We start from the raw sequence: 15,688 nt of genomic DNA, 5'->3' as shown, positions 1-15,688 counted from the left end.
TTTGTCTTTTACAAGATATGTTCGTTTTTATTTGGGTGTGGTTTATTACGACAGTGCTATATTTTTATGCCTTTGCTTTTGTTAATTGTAACCTAGTTTTGTAGCCAATAATCATTATAATTTTTTTCTGGTTTCATCATTTTTTCTATATTATGTTTATTTTGTTTTGTGCACATCATTGAATCACAGACATGCATGTTTGCAACGATTATTCATTTTCATGAGTGTATGTACACACACACACACACACACACACACACACACACACACACACACACACACACACACACACACACACACACACACACACACACACACACACACACACACACACACACACACACACACACACACACACACACACACACACACACACACACACACGCGCATGTATGTATGTGGGGGGGGGGGGAGTTGAAAATTAAACTTTGTACAAATTATTATTATCATTATTTAATTTGTATAGCGCTAAATATGATTAAAATTACTCTAAAGCGCTTGATTAAAATAAATATAAAGATATACAATAATTATCATATAACTGAGAATCTGAAATGGGAGTATAGACATTAAAATAATAAAGATTACTTCAAAAATTTGATCAGAAATAGTAATAATGTAAACATAATTGAATTGGGAAAAAGACATAACGCATAAAAAGTATTACAAAACAGAGTCCATAAAGTGTTTGTTTAAACAGGAACTAAATATCTCAAGTAACTATAACCCACGTTACAAGTTGTGATAGGTATAATGTTTTTACCCGTCTTTCAGTCAGTCGGTCAGTCCTTTTTTTGTCAGCGCAACTCCTCATAAACCGCTGCACAGAATTTGGTCTACCTTTGCAGATATTAAGGACATAATGTGTAGATGTGCATATTACGAGGGAATTCCAATTCCTTTATTTTTCTCGAGAATTTCCGCACTTTTCAACTCAGATTGTTGGCCAACCCTTGAATATGAAGATGAACAGTTTGTCAGCGCAACTCCTCATAAACTGCTGCACAAAATTTGGTCAAACTTCGCAGACATTTAGAACACAATGTGTAGATATGCATATTTGCAGGAAATTCCAATCTTTTATTTTTCCGGGAATTTCCGCACTTTTCAACTTAGATTTTTGGCCATACCTTTAATATAGGGATTACCAGTTTGTCAGCACAACTCCTCATAAACCGCTGCACAGAATTTGGTCAAACTTTGCAGATATTTAGGACACAATTTGTAGATGTGCATATTACCACGGAATTCCGATGCCTTTATTAATCTGGGAATTTCGGCACTTTTCCACTAAGATTTTTGGCCATATTTTGAATATGGAGATGAACAGTTTGTCAGCACAACTCCTAATAAACCGCTGCACAGAAATTTTGTCAAACTTTGCAGACATTTAGAACACAATATGTACATGTGCATCAAGAAATTCCGATTCCCTTTATTTTTTTCTGGGAATTTCGGCACTTTGAGTTTTGGGGGAGCGTAGGGTATGTGAGCTACTTCACTTGTATTTCATTACTTTATTATTGATAAAAAGCCATTTTAAAAAGTAAGTCTTATGAAAGTTACTAAAACTCAAATTTTATGTTAACTAAATATTTTTTTCATTAAGATATTTCTCGCCAATATATGAAGTTTTTGGTTAAAACAATGTATCACAAAGTAATAAGACTTGGTATGATTACATGTAATTGGAAAAAAAATCAACATCTTTTTCAAAATCTGCAGTGGATAAGGATTTGTATTAAGAAATAAATTAATTTGATTAAAATAAATCTGAATACAGTTTTATGCTCCTGTAATCGAAGATTCGGGGGTTTATTGTTTTTGACCTGTCCGTCTGTCTATCCTCAATAACTTTAACCTTGCCCATAACTTTCATATTTCACATGATTGTGTATTCCTTTTGACAAGACCTTTCTTCGGGTACCATCAAACTTGACCCCTTTATCTTGGATTTTGACCTTGGCCATAACTATTGAAACAGTGGTGCTAGGGCTTTCATACTTCTTATTGGTATTCACTGTTACAAAAGCTTTCAATGGGTTTACAATCAGTGTTTCACAAAAACACCTTGTTCTAAGATTCTTTAACATCAAATCATAAATCAATTAATACAAGAAATTTTTAAACAGATTAAAACATCAAGTTATGGTCTTCTTTGCTTACACAATGGTAAAAATTTCTTGTAATTGAGTGTTCTATAACCTTAATGGTAATAAAGAATAATTATTATAGAAAATAAAAAAATTAAACATAGCATAAACCAGAGTTACTACATAGTTCAATGAAAAGCACGATCACTTAATCAGTTGATTCAGTTTCATGATAATTTCTTTTAAAATGGTATTTTTTTTTAAAGGAAAGAGTAATCATTTTTATTGTACAGTTAAGAATACATCTGTGAATTTAAAAAAAATCCAGATTACTTTTTCAATTTTTCTCAGTAGAAACAATCGAAAGCACAACATTAACACAACAGGCATCCTCGACAACATTGGATAGCACAGTTTTAACGCAGGAACTGTCTTCAACGGCGATCGAAACCACAACTTCAATGCAACAGCCACCTTCAACAACACAAGATAGTACATCTTCCACTCAGCATTTATCAACTGTAGAAACAATCGAGAGCACAAAATTAACGCAACAAGCACCTTCGACGACATTGAATAGCACAGTTCTAACGCAAGAACTTTCTTCAACGACTATCGAAACCACAACTTCAATGCAACAGCCACCTTCAACAACACAAGATAGTACATCTTCCACTCAGCATTTATCAACTGTAGAAACAATCGAGAGCACATCATTAACGCAACAAGCACCTTCGACGACATTGAATAGCACAGTTCTAACGCAAGAACTTTCTTCAACGACTATCGAAACCACAACTTCAATGCAACAGCCACCTTCAACAACACAAGATAGTACATCTCCCACTCAGCATTTATCAACTGTAGAAACAATCGAGAGCACAACATTAACGCAACAAGCATCTTCGAAGACACTGGATAGCACAGTTCTAACGCAAGAACTGTCTTCAACGACAATCGAAACCACACCTTCAATGCAACAGCCACCTTCAACAACACAAGATAGTACATCTTCCACTCAGCATTTATCAACTGTAGACTCTCCAACAACTTCAACGCAACAAGTATCTTTATCAACAACAGAGGATATAACTTCATCTCAACCGCATTCATCAACCTTAGTAATAGAAAGCACAACTACACCTAAACAATCGACAACAACTGTAGTAACTACCACGGATCTCAGTTACTTAGACAGACTGGGGTTTACTCCAACTACGTTTGCTGCAATGACAACAGGGGTGTCTTTCCTCATTTTAGTTACAATAGGCATATGTGTTTTACTTGTGTATATTATACATAGAAAAAACAAATTAAAACGTGAACCTCAAAAGAAATATAAAAGGGATGAGACTTGCAACAAGAATGATAAGAGAAATGTATACAATTCAAGAAGTTATGCTATAGCATTCAATGCAAAAAATCGCAAGCCTTTATTTTATTATTACTGGTGATACAAAATGAATATAGGACGCAATAGTCCGACCCCGATGGTTTGGCACGCCAAAGTCCGATGTGTCAGGAAAACAATTAATGTTTATGACGTCATAGTAAAAACTGCACTTAACTGCAATGTAACAACGATAACCTAGATATAATGGGTGGGTGCGAGACTAACCCGAATCAACTCGCCTAGTGCATGAGAACTAATCGTAAAGTGTCAAGCAAGGTCTAACCCAGTCAGTCGGGTGATCTGCAAGGACTATTCCTTATATCTCTGGAAGGTGCAAGCAATCAGCTAAAGAATAAAATGCATGTGTGAGTTATTGAGGTAAATTTACATCCGCAGTTTTTTTTTATACTTATACTAAGTGTGGAAATTGATTTGAAGACCATTTTCGTGTATGCTCATGCATAGAAATATACACAGAGAAACTCACTTTAACGTGACGTCACAATGAGGCTTCAAAAACGGACAAAGGGCAGCGAGAAATTCAAAAATTGAGTACAGTTTTGGTACTTTCAATTCTCGTCGCCGCATCAAACCTAAGACGTAAACATAAGTAGTGACTGTTCCTTCACCAAGTGCTCGGCATTAGAAGTGAAAGTCACGTGTCTTTCGGATATGACCTTAAAAACGTAGGTCCCGTATCACGGTAGGCGTGGCACGATAAAGAACCCTCACTGCTCAATTACCCTGAGTGCCGAGTAGAGATCAAAATTTGAAGCCCTTTTCCAGCATACGGTGACGTCTCTTAAGAAATAAGGTATCATTTTTAAACATCTATTGGGATATAAATACGGGTTGGTCACGAGATTAAATTCCATAAAGCCCGAAGGGCTTTATGATGAATTTAATCTCGTACCAACCCGTATTTATAGCCCGATAGATGTTTTAAAATGATACCTTATTACTTATATTTACATTTGTGACTTATTCATACTTTATATTTGCCTGACTGTGACTTTTAGCGTGTGAGAATGCATTATTTTTCAAACTCAACGGCAAGTATGTAATCCACTGAACGCGCGTCGACCCTTTATGACGTCACTGAGAAATTACGTCAAACGATTATCCATACGCACATCTTTGACCTCTTGACCTCGTACCTGTATTTATACAGTTATAGATATGCATTCCTTTCAGTAGTGTTATATAAAGAAAAACATTTGCAAATGTAAATATTAAACAATACACAATATTTGCATATATATATATGTCAATCAAATATGTCACATTAGCACACGTTTCTCCGTGTATAATTCTACGCGCGAGTACACACGAAAATGGTATTCAATACAGTTAGCTTAGAAGAAAAACACAGCAAATGTAAATATTGGACCTTAGCGTGTCATATCATCGCACTTTAGCGCATCGCGTCTCATTGGAAACAATCCATATGATATGCATCGGACTTTGGCGTGACAATTGGATTTTGGCATCCATGCCGACAGGAAACCATCGGAGTTTGGCGCAGACCATCGGGATTTGGCAAGACCATCTGACTTTTGATTCTTAGACTTGTATACTAGCATTACATTGTATACTAATACGGTTAATATTTATAGCTGCAACAAAAACAATTAGTATTATTGGAATTTCTGTTAGTTGTCTTGAGCATATTACTTGTGTTTATAAATCTTGTCAATCTGAATTCATTCTTTTTTTCTTGTAATTAAAATAATGTATTGATTTTCTCACAAATCTTTTATTCAAATATCAGAAACAGAAAAATCTATCAAATTTCTGGAGCGTGGGTCGTTCCTAATTCTAAGGCGAGTAATAATCACATTTTTTCATAAACCCTTAAAAAAGAAGATAATCCGGATAAAGAAAGATAAAGTGTTTGTTCACTGTTTACTTTATCAATAAAAGTTTCAACATTGGCAATCAAATACATGTATTGAGGATATCCGATCCTCAGCTAGGAAGGATATCATTAAATTTTAAAAGTCTCAAGAACTCTTTTTAAGCAGAAATTTTCATTTTAAGCATCTCAGTATTTCTGAATACTCTTTGAAGTCTTAGAGACTGTCTTTTAAAAATTGTACATTTGTACCCTCATGAAGTACAAAAATAAATGCATTGACCTGTTGCTATCTGTGTTCGTCCGTCGTCGTGCGTTAACATTTGAACATTTTCAGCTTCTTCTCTGCAAACGCTCAACCAATTTCAACTAATTTTAGCATAAAGCATTCATGGGGTGTAGGGGAACAAAATTGTGAATTCCATGGTCCCTGCCCCCCTGGGTCCTGAGGGGTGGGGCCAAAACCACTAAAATAAATGCAATCTTTAAAAATCTTCTCATCTACTCCTAGTCATCAAGCAGTCAAACTGTTGGCATGATTGTAATCGGCATTGAGTGCTCTACCATATTGTGAAATTCATGGCCCCAGGGTCAGGGGTTCTAGTGCTAGGGCGGGGCTATATAGATTATATAGTGAAAATGCATGATGTTTTTTTAAAAATCTTCTCTGCTCCTGGGTATTTATTAAACTAACCAAGTACATAATCATGATGAGCAAGAATGTCTTCTCTTAAATTGTGATTTTCATGGCCCCAGGAGTGGGGGTTTTGGTGTTAGGACGGGGCTCTATTGATCATATAGTAAAATGCATAAATTCTTTAAATTGTCTCCTCTGCTCCTGGGTATTAAACCAATGAACTATGTTCCTAGTTCATCTTCGCTAGCCAAGAGTTTTCGGTCCACAACTCTCCCCATAAACCCTTGGCCGATATGCATTGTAAAACGCCGGACAATTTTCATGGGAGAGTTGTAGCCGACCGTGGACCAATGAAAAAACTGTTTTCAATTTACGGCCTAGATTTTTTGAGAAGTTTTCGAGGAAATTCTAATGCATGTGTAAACCCGTTTTTGTTCCTATGAACACACCACGTCTGTCCGTTACAGCATTGGAAAGAATTAATTTTTGTATTCCAAATGTTGTTTCAATGGAAGTCGCCATATTGTGTAATAATTTTCTACCGAAACATACTTAAAAGCAATCATTTCATTGGCTGTTTGCTACAACCAGAATTATCGTTCTTTCAGGAGATTTACAGATGGCGCTATGTGTGACCGGCGTTTTACAGTGCATATCGGCCAAGGGTTTACGGGGAGCGGTGCGGACCGAAAACCCTTGGCTAGCGAAGATGTTTCTAGTTATAATGAACAAGAATTTCGTCTAAAATTGTGAATTTCATGGCCCCAGGGTCGGGGGCTCTGGTGTAAGGGTGAGGCTTGGTATTTATTAGATTAACAAAGTACATACATGTAGTTATGTTGAATAAGGCTGCTTCTTCCAAAATTGTGAATTTCATGGTCCCTGGGTAAAAGGTTCTGGTGTTAGGGCGGAGCTCTATTGATAATAACTATATAGTGAAAATGCATAATTTTTTTAAAAATCTTCTCATCTGCTTCTAGGTATTATACAAATAATGAACTATTACATAGTTATGATGAGGAAGGATGCCTCTTCCAAATTTGTGAATTTTAGGGCCCCTGTGTCAGGGGTTCCGGTGTTGGGGTGGGGCTCTATTGATTATATGGTGAAAATGCATGAAATCTTGAAAATCGTTTCCTTTGGTCCTGGGTATTATGCCAATGATCTCTGTACATAGAAAGATGCCACTTCCAAAATGGTTAATTTCAGGGCAGGGGAACTGGGGGGGGGGGGGGGTACATATTATGGTTATATATTAATGCCCTGAAATCTGCTCTTTGGTATTAACTATTTATGATGAATAAAATTAAAGATAAAATCTACAAAATTGTGAAATATGTGGCCCCAGGGTCAGTCGATCCTGTGGGATGGGGTGCACAGTTGGTTTTAAAGTGGAAATGCATTTTTCTCTTTGTTACTCTGATCTACCTCTGGGTATTAATAAGCCAAAGTAAGCATACTAAGAGTATAGTAATGATAAAGAATAGTGCCTCTATCGAAATTGTGAATTTCATGGCCTCTGGTTTAAAAACGAACCAAATTCAATTGTTGGAAAGTTGCTACGTGATACTCAGACCTATAAGGCCCGTTGGCCCTTGTTATAGACATCAAATATCTTTAATCTAGATTTAGATTAGCTGCAGAACTGTAGCTCTCTGCTTGAGAAAATTCGGAGCTACAGATCCAAGCATTGTAAAAACCTTCGATTTACGCCGAAGTTTTTAGTCGCTCTCTTCGGGTATTATTTCTTGTATTTTATATTTTCCCTAGCTTTAAAAAATAGTATTTAAAATTAATCATATACATGTATGTAACACCAATTCCTGAAAATTTACTTGCCTTTCACTCTTTTTAAACCGACTTTACAAAACTATTATACAGGACTTTTTCGGACCGTGAAAAGGTAAATAAAGTATGAAAAATAAGAGTTAAATATGATTAATTATATATGATACCATTCTAAACGCCAGAGAAATCTACATGAAATAATACCTAAAGTATCAACAAAAATCGTCAGCGTAAATCGAAGGTTTTTATAACGCTTGCATCTTTTAGCTATCTGCTTTTTCTGTCCGAATTTTCTCAAGCAGAGAGCTACAGTTCTGCAGCTAGCTTTAGATACAAATGTTTTAGCATGATATGAAGTTTTAAAAAATGTGCTGTAAAGTCTCACATGTAAATAGAACTTAAAATCAAAATAATGAAAAAAATGCATTGTCCTCAAAATGTCTGGATACCTTTAATTTTTTTTATATGATACGATTAACGTTAATGATAAACTTTGAATACACATTTTAATTAAAGATTCAGAGACATTTTTGTTTGCATTTTCAAAGTATCCGCATTTTGGCATTACCTAGTAACTCCTTTTTTTGGGACCTGAGGATCGGACAACCTAAGTTCGTGTAAGATGTACACATAAAGCAAACGCATTTAAGGATGTATTCTTCTGATACCCGGAAAAAAATGTGCATTAAACTTTCCACATGGTCATATTTTTCTGAAAGTGTTATATCCAAGGAATAATTTAAAGACAAGAAAAGTGTATGTTAGTATTCTTCTAAAAGAGATTCAACCCCTCCAACATAGGCCAAAATAGAGCATGGAAATTTAATTAAAAACGCTATTAGACAATAAAAATACCTCATAAACTTATAAATACAAACAATATAAACTTAATTTGGTTTAAATTTACTTGAAAGTATTGCAAAGTTAATTTTTTAAGCGTAATATGAGCAAATAAACACCAAATAGATAACTTGTACCCAACAATGTTGTTTAGGTGTCAAATTTAGGCAAATTTTTCCCTATAAAGTTGCTTGAAAAACCACAGAAAAACATATTTCTACAATTAAACTTTTTCCAGAAATTTGTTGTATAGTTTTTTTTTAGGTAATTATGGTTCCTTTTCATAGCATGAAAAGTAGGGGTTAATGTACATATAAGAAAGTTTTGATATTTTTCATATCCCCACCCCCTATTTCTTTTTCAGCGTTTTATGAAAATTAATCAAGGCATTTAGGCATCAAAGTATGTGTTTTATTCAAAATTAGTGTGATAATTTCATGTAATAATTGCAATATTGTTAAGAAAAGCTTTTCATGAACAAAAAGTAATCATTTAACATAATAAAAACTTCATAGTTATAGTTTGTTGGATGTCCTCTCTTTCTCTTGCCCTGCGGGTTCCGGATTGGGTCCTGGTGTATGTTGTTGGATGGTGGCTTCGCTGGCCAAATGTCTATAAATTTGGGATAGAAATTCTGCATTTACAATATCAAAGGACATTTATCATATATTAAGAGCTAAATTTGCAATAAAAAAGATAAGACGAATGTTGTCGTCTGCACGCATCTGGAGACCCCCTAGGCCTAACGTTACGTACATGTTTATGCTATGTTTGAGTTTGCGATGTGACAGTATACTAAGTATTTTGAAACTTTGTATCTATAATGCATAAACATTGCTACTTTCAATAAGTTTGAAAGCACTGGAAACCTATATTTTCGCTTTTCCACTGCTACTGGAACGTCGTCAACACACTTCGGCGCTCTTGGCTGGCATGTTTGGGGACCGCTTTCGAGAATGTACCTGTAAGCCTAATTGTAATATCGGCAATTTTCTTAATGTTTAAAAATTTCTGTCGTCTTGGTTCTTTTAACGGAATGCCATTCGGCATTCCTGTCGTTTTGAAACGGGCGATGCTGTCTTCTTCCCCTCTCGATCATGTCGATTTCACTTGTTGACTTCCTTAGGTGTCGTAAATATCGTAATTTTTCACACGTCTTGGTCATTAATACAACATGGATAGATTTTTGTTTAAAAATAAATATAGTTAAACATGTAAATCATAAAAACTTTAAAAACTTGTTTGAATTGTTATCAGTTTGAATTTTACGACATGTTTAAGTACGAAGATCCACTTGGGTTAAATGGTTAATTGGTTAAATGATCAGAAGAATTCATTCTTAATGTTTCACTGGTATTTATCTTTATAGTATGAAAAGGCAGTGACATTCAGTTTTATATCTCAACATGAAATTCGCAGTGAGATTAAGATGGTGCATCATATATGAAATATCCAAACGGATTTAGATTTTAAGGACGTGGCCATTTGATACTGGAAAAAGGGCCTGGCAAAATATTTAAGATTTTCAGCTCACCTCAATTGATCTTTTTTGATCACCCATTGTACGTCGTCTGTCCCTCTGTAAACATTTCACATTTTCAACTTCTTCTCAAGAAACACTGGGCCAAATTTAAGCGAACTTGGTACAGAGCATCCTTTGGTGAAGGGTATAAATTGTTAAATAAATGGTAATTTTCAATTATAAGGGGGAGATAATCGAGAAAAGACGAATAGGGTCGGGCCATTAAAAAAGCTTCCCCAAAACCAATAAGCTAAAACTTATGTTGAAGCATCCTGGGGTAGTGTAGATTCTAAATTGTTCAATTCATGACCCAAGGGGGTAGAGCGTGGCCACAGTAGGAAATCCATGTTTTACATTGAAATATTATATAGAGATTAAAGACTAGGATTTTTAAAGAAAAACATTCTTCTCAAGAACCAGCTGGCCAGAAAAACTTAAACTTATTTGAAATTATCCTGAGATAGTGTAGGTTCTAAACTGTTCAAATCATGACCCCCGGGGAAGGGCGGGGCAACAATAGGAAAAGCAAGTTTTACATTGTAATATATAGGAAAATTCTTTAAAAATCTTCTCAAGAACCACTGGGCCAGAAAAGCTGAAACTTTTTTGGAAGAATCCTGGGGGAGTGTAGATTCTAAATTGTTCAAAAATGACTCCAGTGAAAGGGCGGGACTACAGTAGAAGAAACAAAGAAGGGGAATCTGGTAAAGAACAAAGTTAAACAGATGAGCTTTGTTGCCCTTCGGCCTCTTGTTTTATTTCATATCAGTCAAGCATAGATTATTTATTTTCAAGGAATCAAGGGAAGATTTAGAGATTAAGTTCAAAATCTTTTGGCCGGTCGAGGTCTTATTTAAATCTGGTTCAAAACGTTACCTGTTAAACAAACTTTCTTTTTACAGATTTAATTAAATGGTAATGAACAAATTCATACGAAGCTCTCTTGACTGGGAAGGTATACTGTAAATGTATTATATTTAGCGTGTACGATATTTGGCGGAAATTGAGTTTTTAACAAGTTAGCGTAGATTTGATTTAGCACATTTCTTATCGTTCTTATTTACGTATATAAGTACAAAACATTAAGCGTTGTACTTAAATTAGCGGAAGCGTCTCTCCGCAAGAAATCGCTAAAAGGAATACACAGCCAAATGTAATACGTTTACAGTATGTTTACAAGCATAAATGGTCATTTTTACCCCCCGCTTGAAAAGAGGGAGGGTATTTAGTAATCGGTATGTCCGTCCGTCTGCATGTCCGTCTGTTACGCTTTGGGGTACCCATCTCTTTACCGCAACTCCTCTCATATCACTGAAAGATATTTGATTAGACTTTCACAGAATCTTTATTACATTATTGCCATTATGCATCTTCTATTTTATTTTTGATCCGACACATATTTTGGGTTTCTCATAACAAAACATGGACACTGGCATTATATTCATATACAATGTATATTCAATCTCTAATGAGATTATTAAAAACTATCAGGCTGGTATTTAGGATTTTTCATCAGTTAAGCATACTAGATAAATTATGATCATTTATTAATTTCCATGAGTTTTTGAAAATCTCGTTATGCTTCGTTTTGAGGTCTGACTAAAATGGATACTATTTTCGATCTCAACCATGAAAAAATTGTAAATATTAGAGTCATAAACTACTTGACACTAGTTTAAATTTATATCTATTAATGCAAGTCTTTTGACGGCCCAAACACCCTTCATATTGTTTACTTCTTTTCATAATCCTTATTAAAACATTGCTGTGACGTCATGCCTTTGTTCTTGCAGTCTAAAAATTTACCTGTAGCCGTCCGATAATAATAATTTCCAGTCTGATAATATATTATCGGACGGTAGCGATAACAAAATCGGACGGTATTTAAAAAACAAAAATAAGAGTGGAGATAAGATTAAATATGTCCAGAAACCCCCAATAAAAATGTTTGGAAAAAAATCAGGGAAACCAAACGCAAGGAAATTAAGTTACTACAAAATAGCAAATCCATGAAAAAAATCCGAGTTAAACCTACCACAACATTAAAACTTTCCACTCTTTAAAAGAGTTTTTGATACAGCACTTTGAATGAGCGAATTTAATTAAATCCATTTCTGAAAAAGATTCTGCAATCTCCTTTTATGTTTGATCCCCGATGGCCACACTTTCAAGACTTGAGAATTTCCATTATCTAAATTAAAAATTCAGCTAGGGTAAAACTCCGCATTTTACTTTCCATGGTGATAGTTAAAATATCACCCAAAATTATGTCAGTATCAAGGTCAATTTATGCCCATCATAAATAAAAATGTTCCCCCAAAAAATCTTTAACCACCGGATTCCTGTTCTGCTAAACGATACGACTGCCATTGGATGAATAAAATGAAACAAAAGTTCACTCACTTTTTTTACCGTCTCATTTCTTTTATCTACTTATCAGACAGGTAAAAAAAAAATGGGTACCTGAACTCCTATTGTGTTATTATCGGACTCCTCCAGGTAACTTTTGAACATTTAAATGGCAATGTTTTAAGTAAGATATATGCCTCATACTATTCTATATGTAAAATTATCAGACAGTTTTCGGCCCTAACGGGCCTCAAACAGTCTGATAATTTTACATATAGAACAGTATTCGGCATATATCCATTACATAACACCTTATCCTCCTTCAATGAATAAAAAGTCTAAAACAGTTTGTCGTGTGTTGCCACTTTTGTGACGTTTAATACATCTAATTTGTTCAAAAATTTCAAATTATTATTAACAATGACATAATTTTAGTAGACTCAAAATATATAAAAATGAGAAATAAACCAATTGTGTAAAGCGAGATAATTTCTAGTAATTATGTTCCCCAAACGAAGTTTGGGAACATATTGTTTTTACTTTTTCTGAATTTTTTCTTTGTTCTCCGGTACTTTTTTGTCCGCGAGTGTTCTCGTAAACTACTCATCCGATCTAGGTGAAACCTTTTTAGGGTCACTAGGTATGTTATGTAGATGTGCGGAACGAAGGTCATTTTGCGCGCACGTGCGTGCATGTGCGCGCACGTGTAACACGTGAAATGACCAATATAATAGATTTAGCCGTAACTTTTTAAATATTGGATGAAATGCTTTGAAACTCATAATATCAGGATATAATAGTAGTATAGACATGATGACATGGTCAAAATAGCAAAATCTCACGCGCATGCACGTGCGCTTCGCTCCGATTGGCTGAAACTAAAAGTCTAAATATCTTTTTTGTTTTCTGACAAAATCCTTTGAAATTTTGAACATAGTCTTACATTATGAAGATCTACAGCATGATATATAAGAATAATCATGAACGCACGCACATGCACGTGTGCTGCAATCTGATTGGCTAAAACTTCAAATGCCTACAACTTTCTTGGTTCTCAATAATACAGGGTGAAATTTCAAATATGAATAGATATAATGATTGCCTACATTATACTACTATCAAAAGTAAATGCATGGACGTGCATGCACATGCGACCGCACACAATGTATTAAAAGACAGTATACTTGAGTGTTTGATGTTCATGCAGAATTAAGAACTTCTAAATGTCAAGACATGTAACATACTGAAGCATGCAGATCTTTTTACCCTTGACCTTGAAACTTAGGTCAAGGTCACTGGTAACCTGAATAAAATGTTGATATTAGCTATTTACCAAAATCACCTTGACCTATGAACTTGAAATCGACCTTAACCTTTGTCCTTGACCCAAGGGTAAAAAGAAATATGAAGTACATGTACATGTATCTAGAAACACCTTTCAGAGTTTATTTCGGTTGACAGGTTAGAAGTTAAAGAGGTGGTGGTTTTTAATGACCTTGACCTTTCATCCAAATGTCACAATCAATCTTAAGTTCTTGAAATAAGATACAAGATTCAACTCCAACGTTAAATAGGTTAAGAATAAAAATCCCCCCCCAACCCCCACCCCACACACACACACAAACAAATCAAATTAATGGCAACGTAGAGAATCACTGTTAAACTCAGATAACACCTCGGACCCACATAAAATTTCAGGAAAACTGCAGAAAAGAGCTCGAGGAAAGTGTATTAAAATGTTTCATTTGAGTTTCCAAAGTATATAGAAATTATTAATTTATACAGAAAAAATTACAAATCCTGTCGTGTTTAAAATTAAAGTGCAGATGACCAAAGTTGGCATATAAGCCTTTTATAGCCTATTTATTCAGATGTCGTTAATAGCATTCAATTCTACTGATTTGAAATAATATTTTAATACCAAGCATCCTTTGTTTAATTTACCTTTGAAATTTATTTGAATTTTTTTTAGAATTACGCAATCTCCAGAAATAGCGATTTTCGGTATATTAAAAATCAATATACATGTACGCTCCTTCGTAAAATAATCAGATATTTGCATTCATGAAAAAAATATTAATAAGAAGGTGTTAAACAATATTGGTCACATTAGCTGACACGAATGTCTTTTTAAACATCTCTTGTAAAACCCAGAGAGTAGCCCCCTATGCATTGGAAAAAATGAATAGTTCCGGTCAAAAAACCTTTATATATTTATTTACAAAGTATATAAAATTTACCAGGCACAGGTATCAGAGTTGTCAAAATGGCCTGAGAGGAAATATTAAAAAAAAATTCTGAACAGAAAGGAAAATCCCTTTTCCATGTATGGAACTTCTATTGAATAAGTTCATTTTGATTGGTTAGGTATTGGCGTGATACCCTTAGTCGACTTTAACCCTGCCTTGTCGTCGGAATAAAACCAACTTTGAGCGCGAGGTTAAAATAAGTAGAGAAATAAAATGTGAATCGATATGTTAAAAAAATGACATATGCTTGAAAAATGGTAAATTTATATATGTATTTTTTTCTTTGATTCGCGGGATAGAAAGATATATATGTTAATCGCTTAATCAACATGCCATAATCATCTTGCATATACATGTACATGTACGTGTGCGCGCATGCAAAACGTTAAACAATATATAGTTGATATCATTGTAACTTTTATATTCTTAAATGAAATCCTGGGATACTTAGCACATTTAGAGGAATAAGGCACGATAAGGGACATGGGGATCGTTTGGGGAACATCTGTAACGGTCCCCGTTACAATTAGCACTAGTTATTCTTTTTTCTTCTTATTTCTTCTCCGGTACTTTTTTGTCCGGAAGTGTTCTCAGAAACTGTTCACCAAACTAAGTTAAAACCTTTTTAGGGTTAATGGGTGTGTAGTGTAGGTGTGCGGAACGAAGGTCATTTTGCCCGCATACGCCTGCACGTGCGGGCGCGTGAAGTGAGTGAAATGACTGATATACTTAATATGGTCATAACTTTTACATTTTTTGATAAAATGCTTTGAAACTCATTATATAAGTATATATTAATAGTGTAGATAATATGACATGGTCAAATTAGCAAGAACTCACGCGCATGCACGTGCGCTGTGCTCTGATTGACTGAAACATAAATCTCAATATCTCTTTTGTTTTTTGACGAAATGCTATGAAATTTTAAACATAGTCATGAACTGGGATATTCTACAATATGA

At 34.7% G+C, this 15,688-nt stretch overlaps 1 protein-coding gene across 1 annotated transcript; it reads left to right on the top strand.

Annotated features, from left to right (window-relative positions):
- The first annotated feature begins 2,554 nt into the window (after positions 1-2,554).
- On the top strand, positions 2,555-3,547 carry LOC134280448 (integumentary mucin A.1-like). The gene has a single exon (XM_062762860.1). It carries the CDS (start codon positions 2,555-2,557, stop codon positions 3,545-3,547), a length of 993 nt encoding a protein of 330 aa, XP_062618844.1.
- The last annotated feature ends 12,141 nt before the right edge of the window (positions 3,548-15,688 follow it).

This window comes from Saccostrea cucullata, unplaced genomic scaffold (assembly GCF_032062105.1).
Source record: "Saccostrea cucullata isolate Sc308-1 unplaced genomic scaffold, CSIRO_AGI_Scuc_v1 ctg5749, whole genome shotgun sequence".
In the NCBI taxonomy this organism is placed as follows: Eukaryota; Metazoa; Mollusca; class Bivalvia; order Ostreida; family Ostreidae; genus Saccostrea; species Saccostrea cuccullata.
This window is presented reverse-complemented; position numbering and strand designations above follow the sequence as displayed.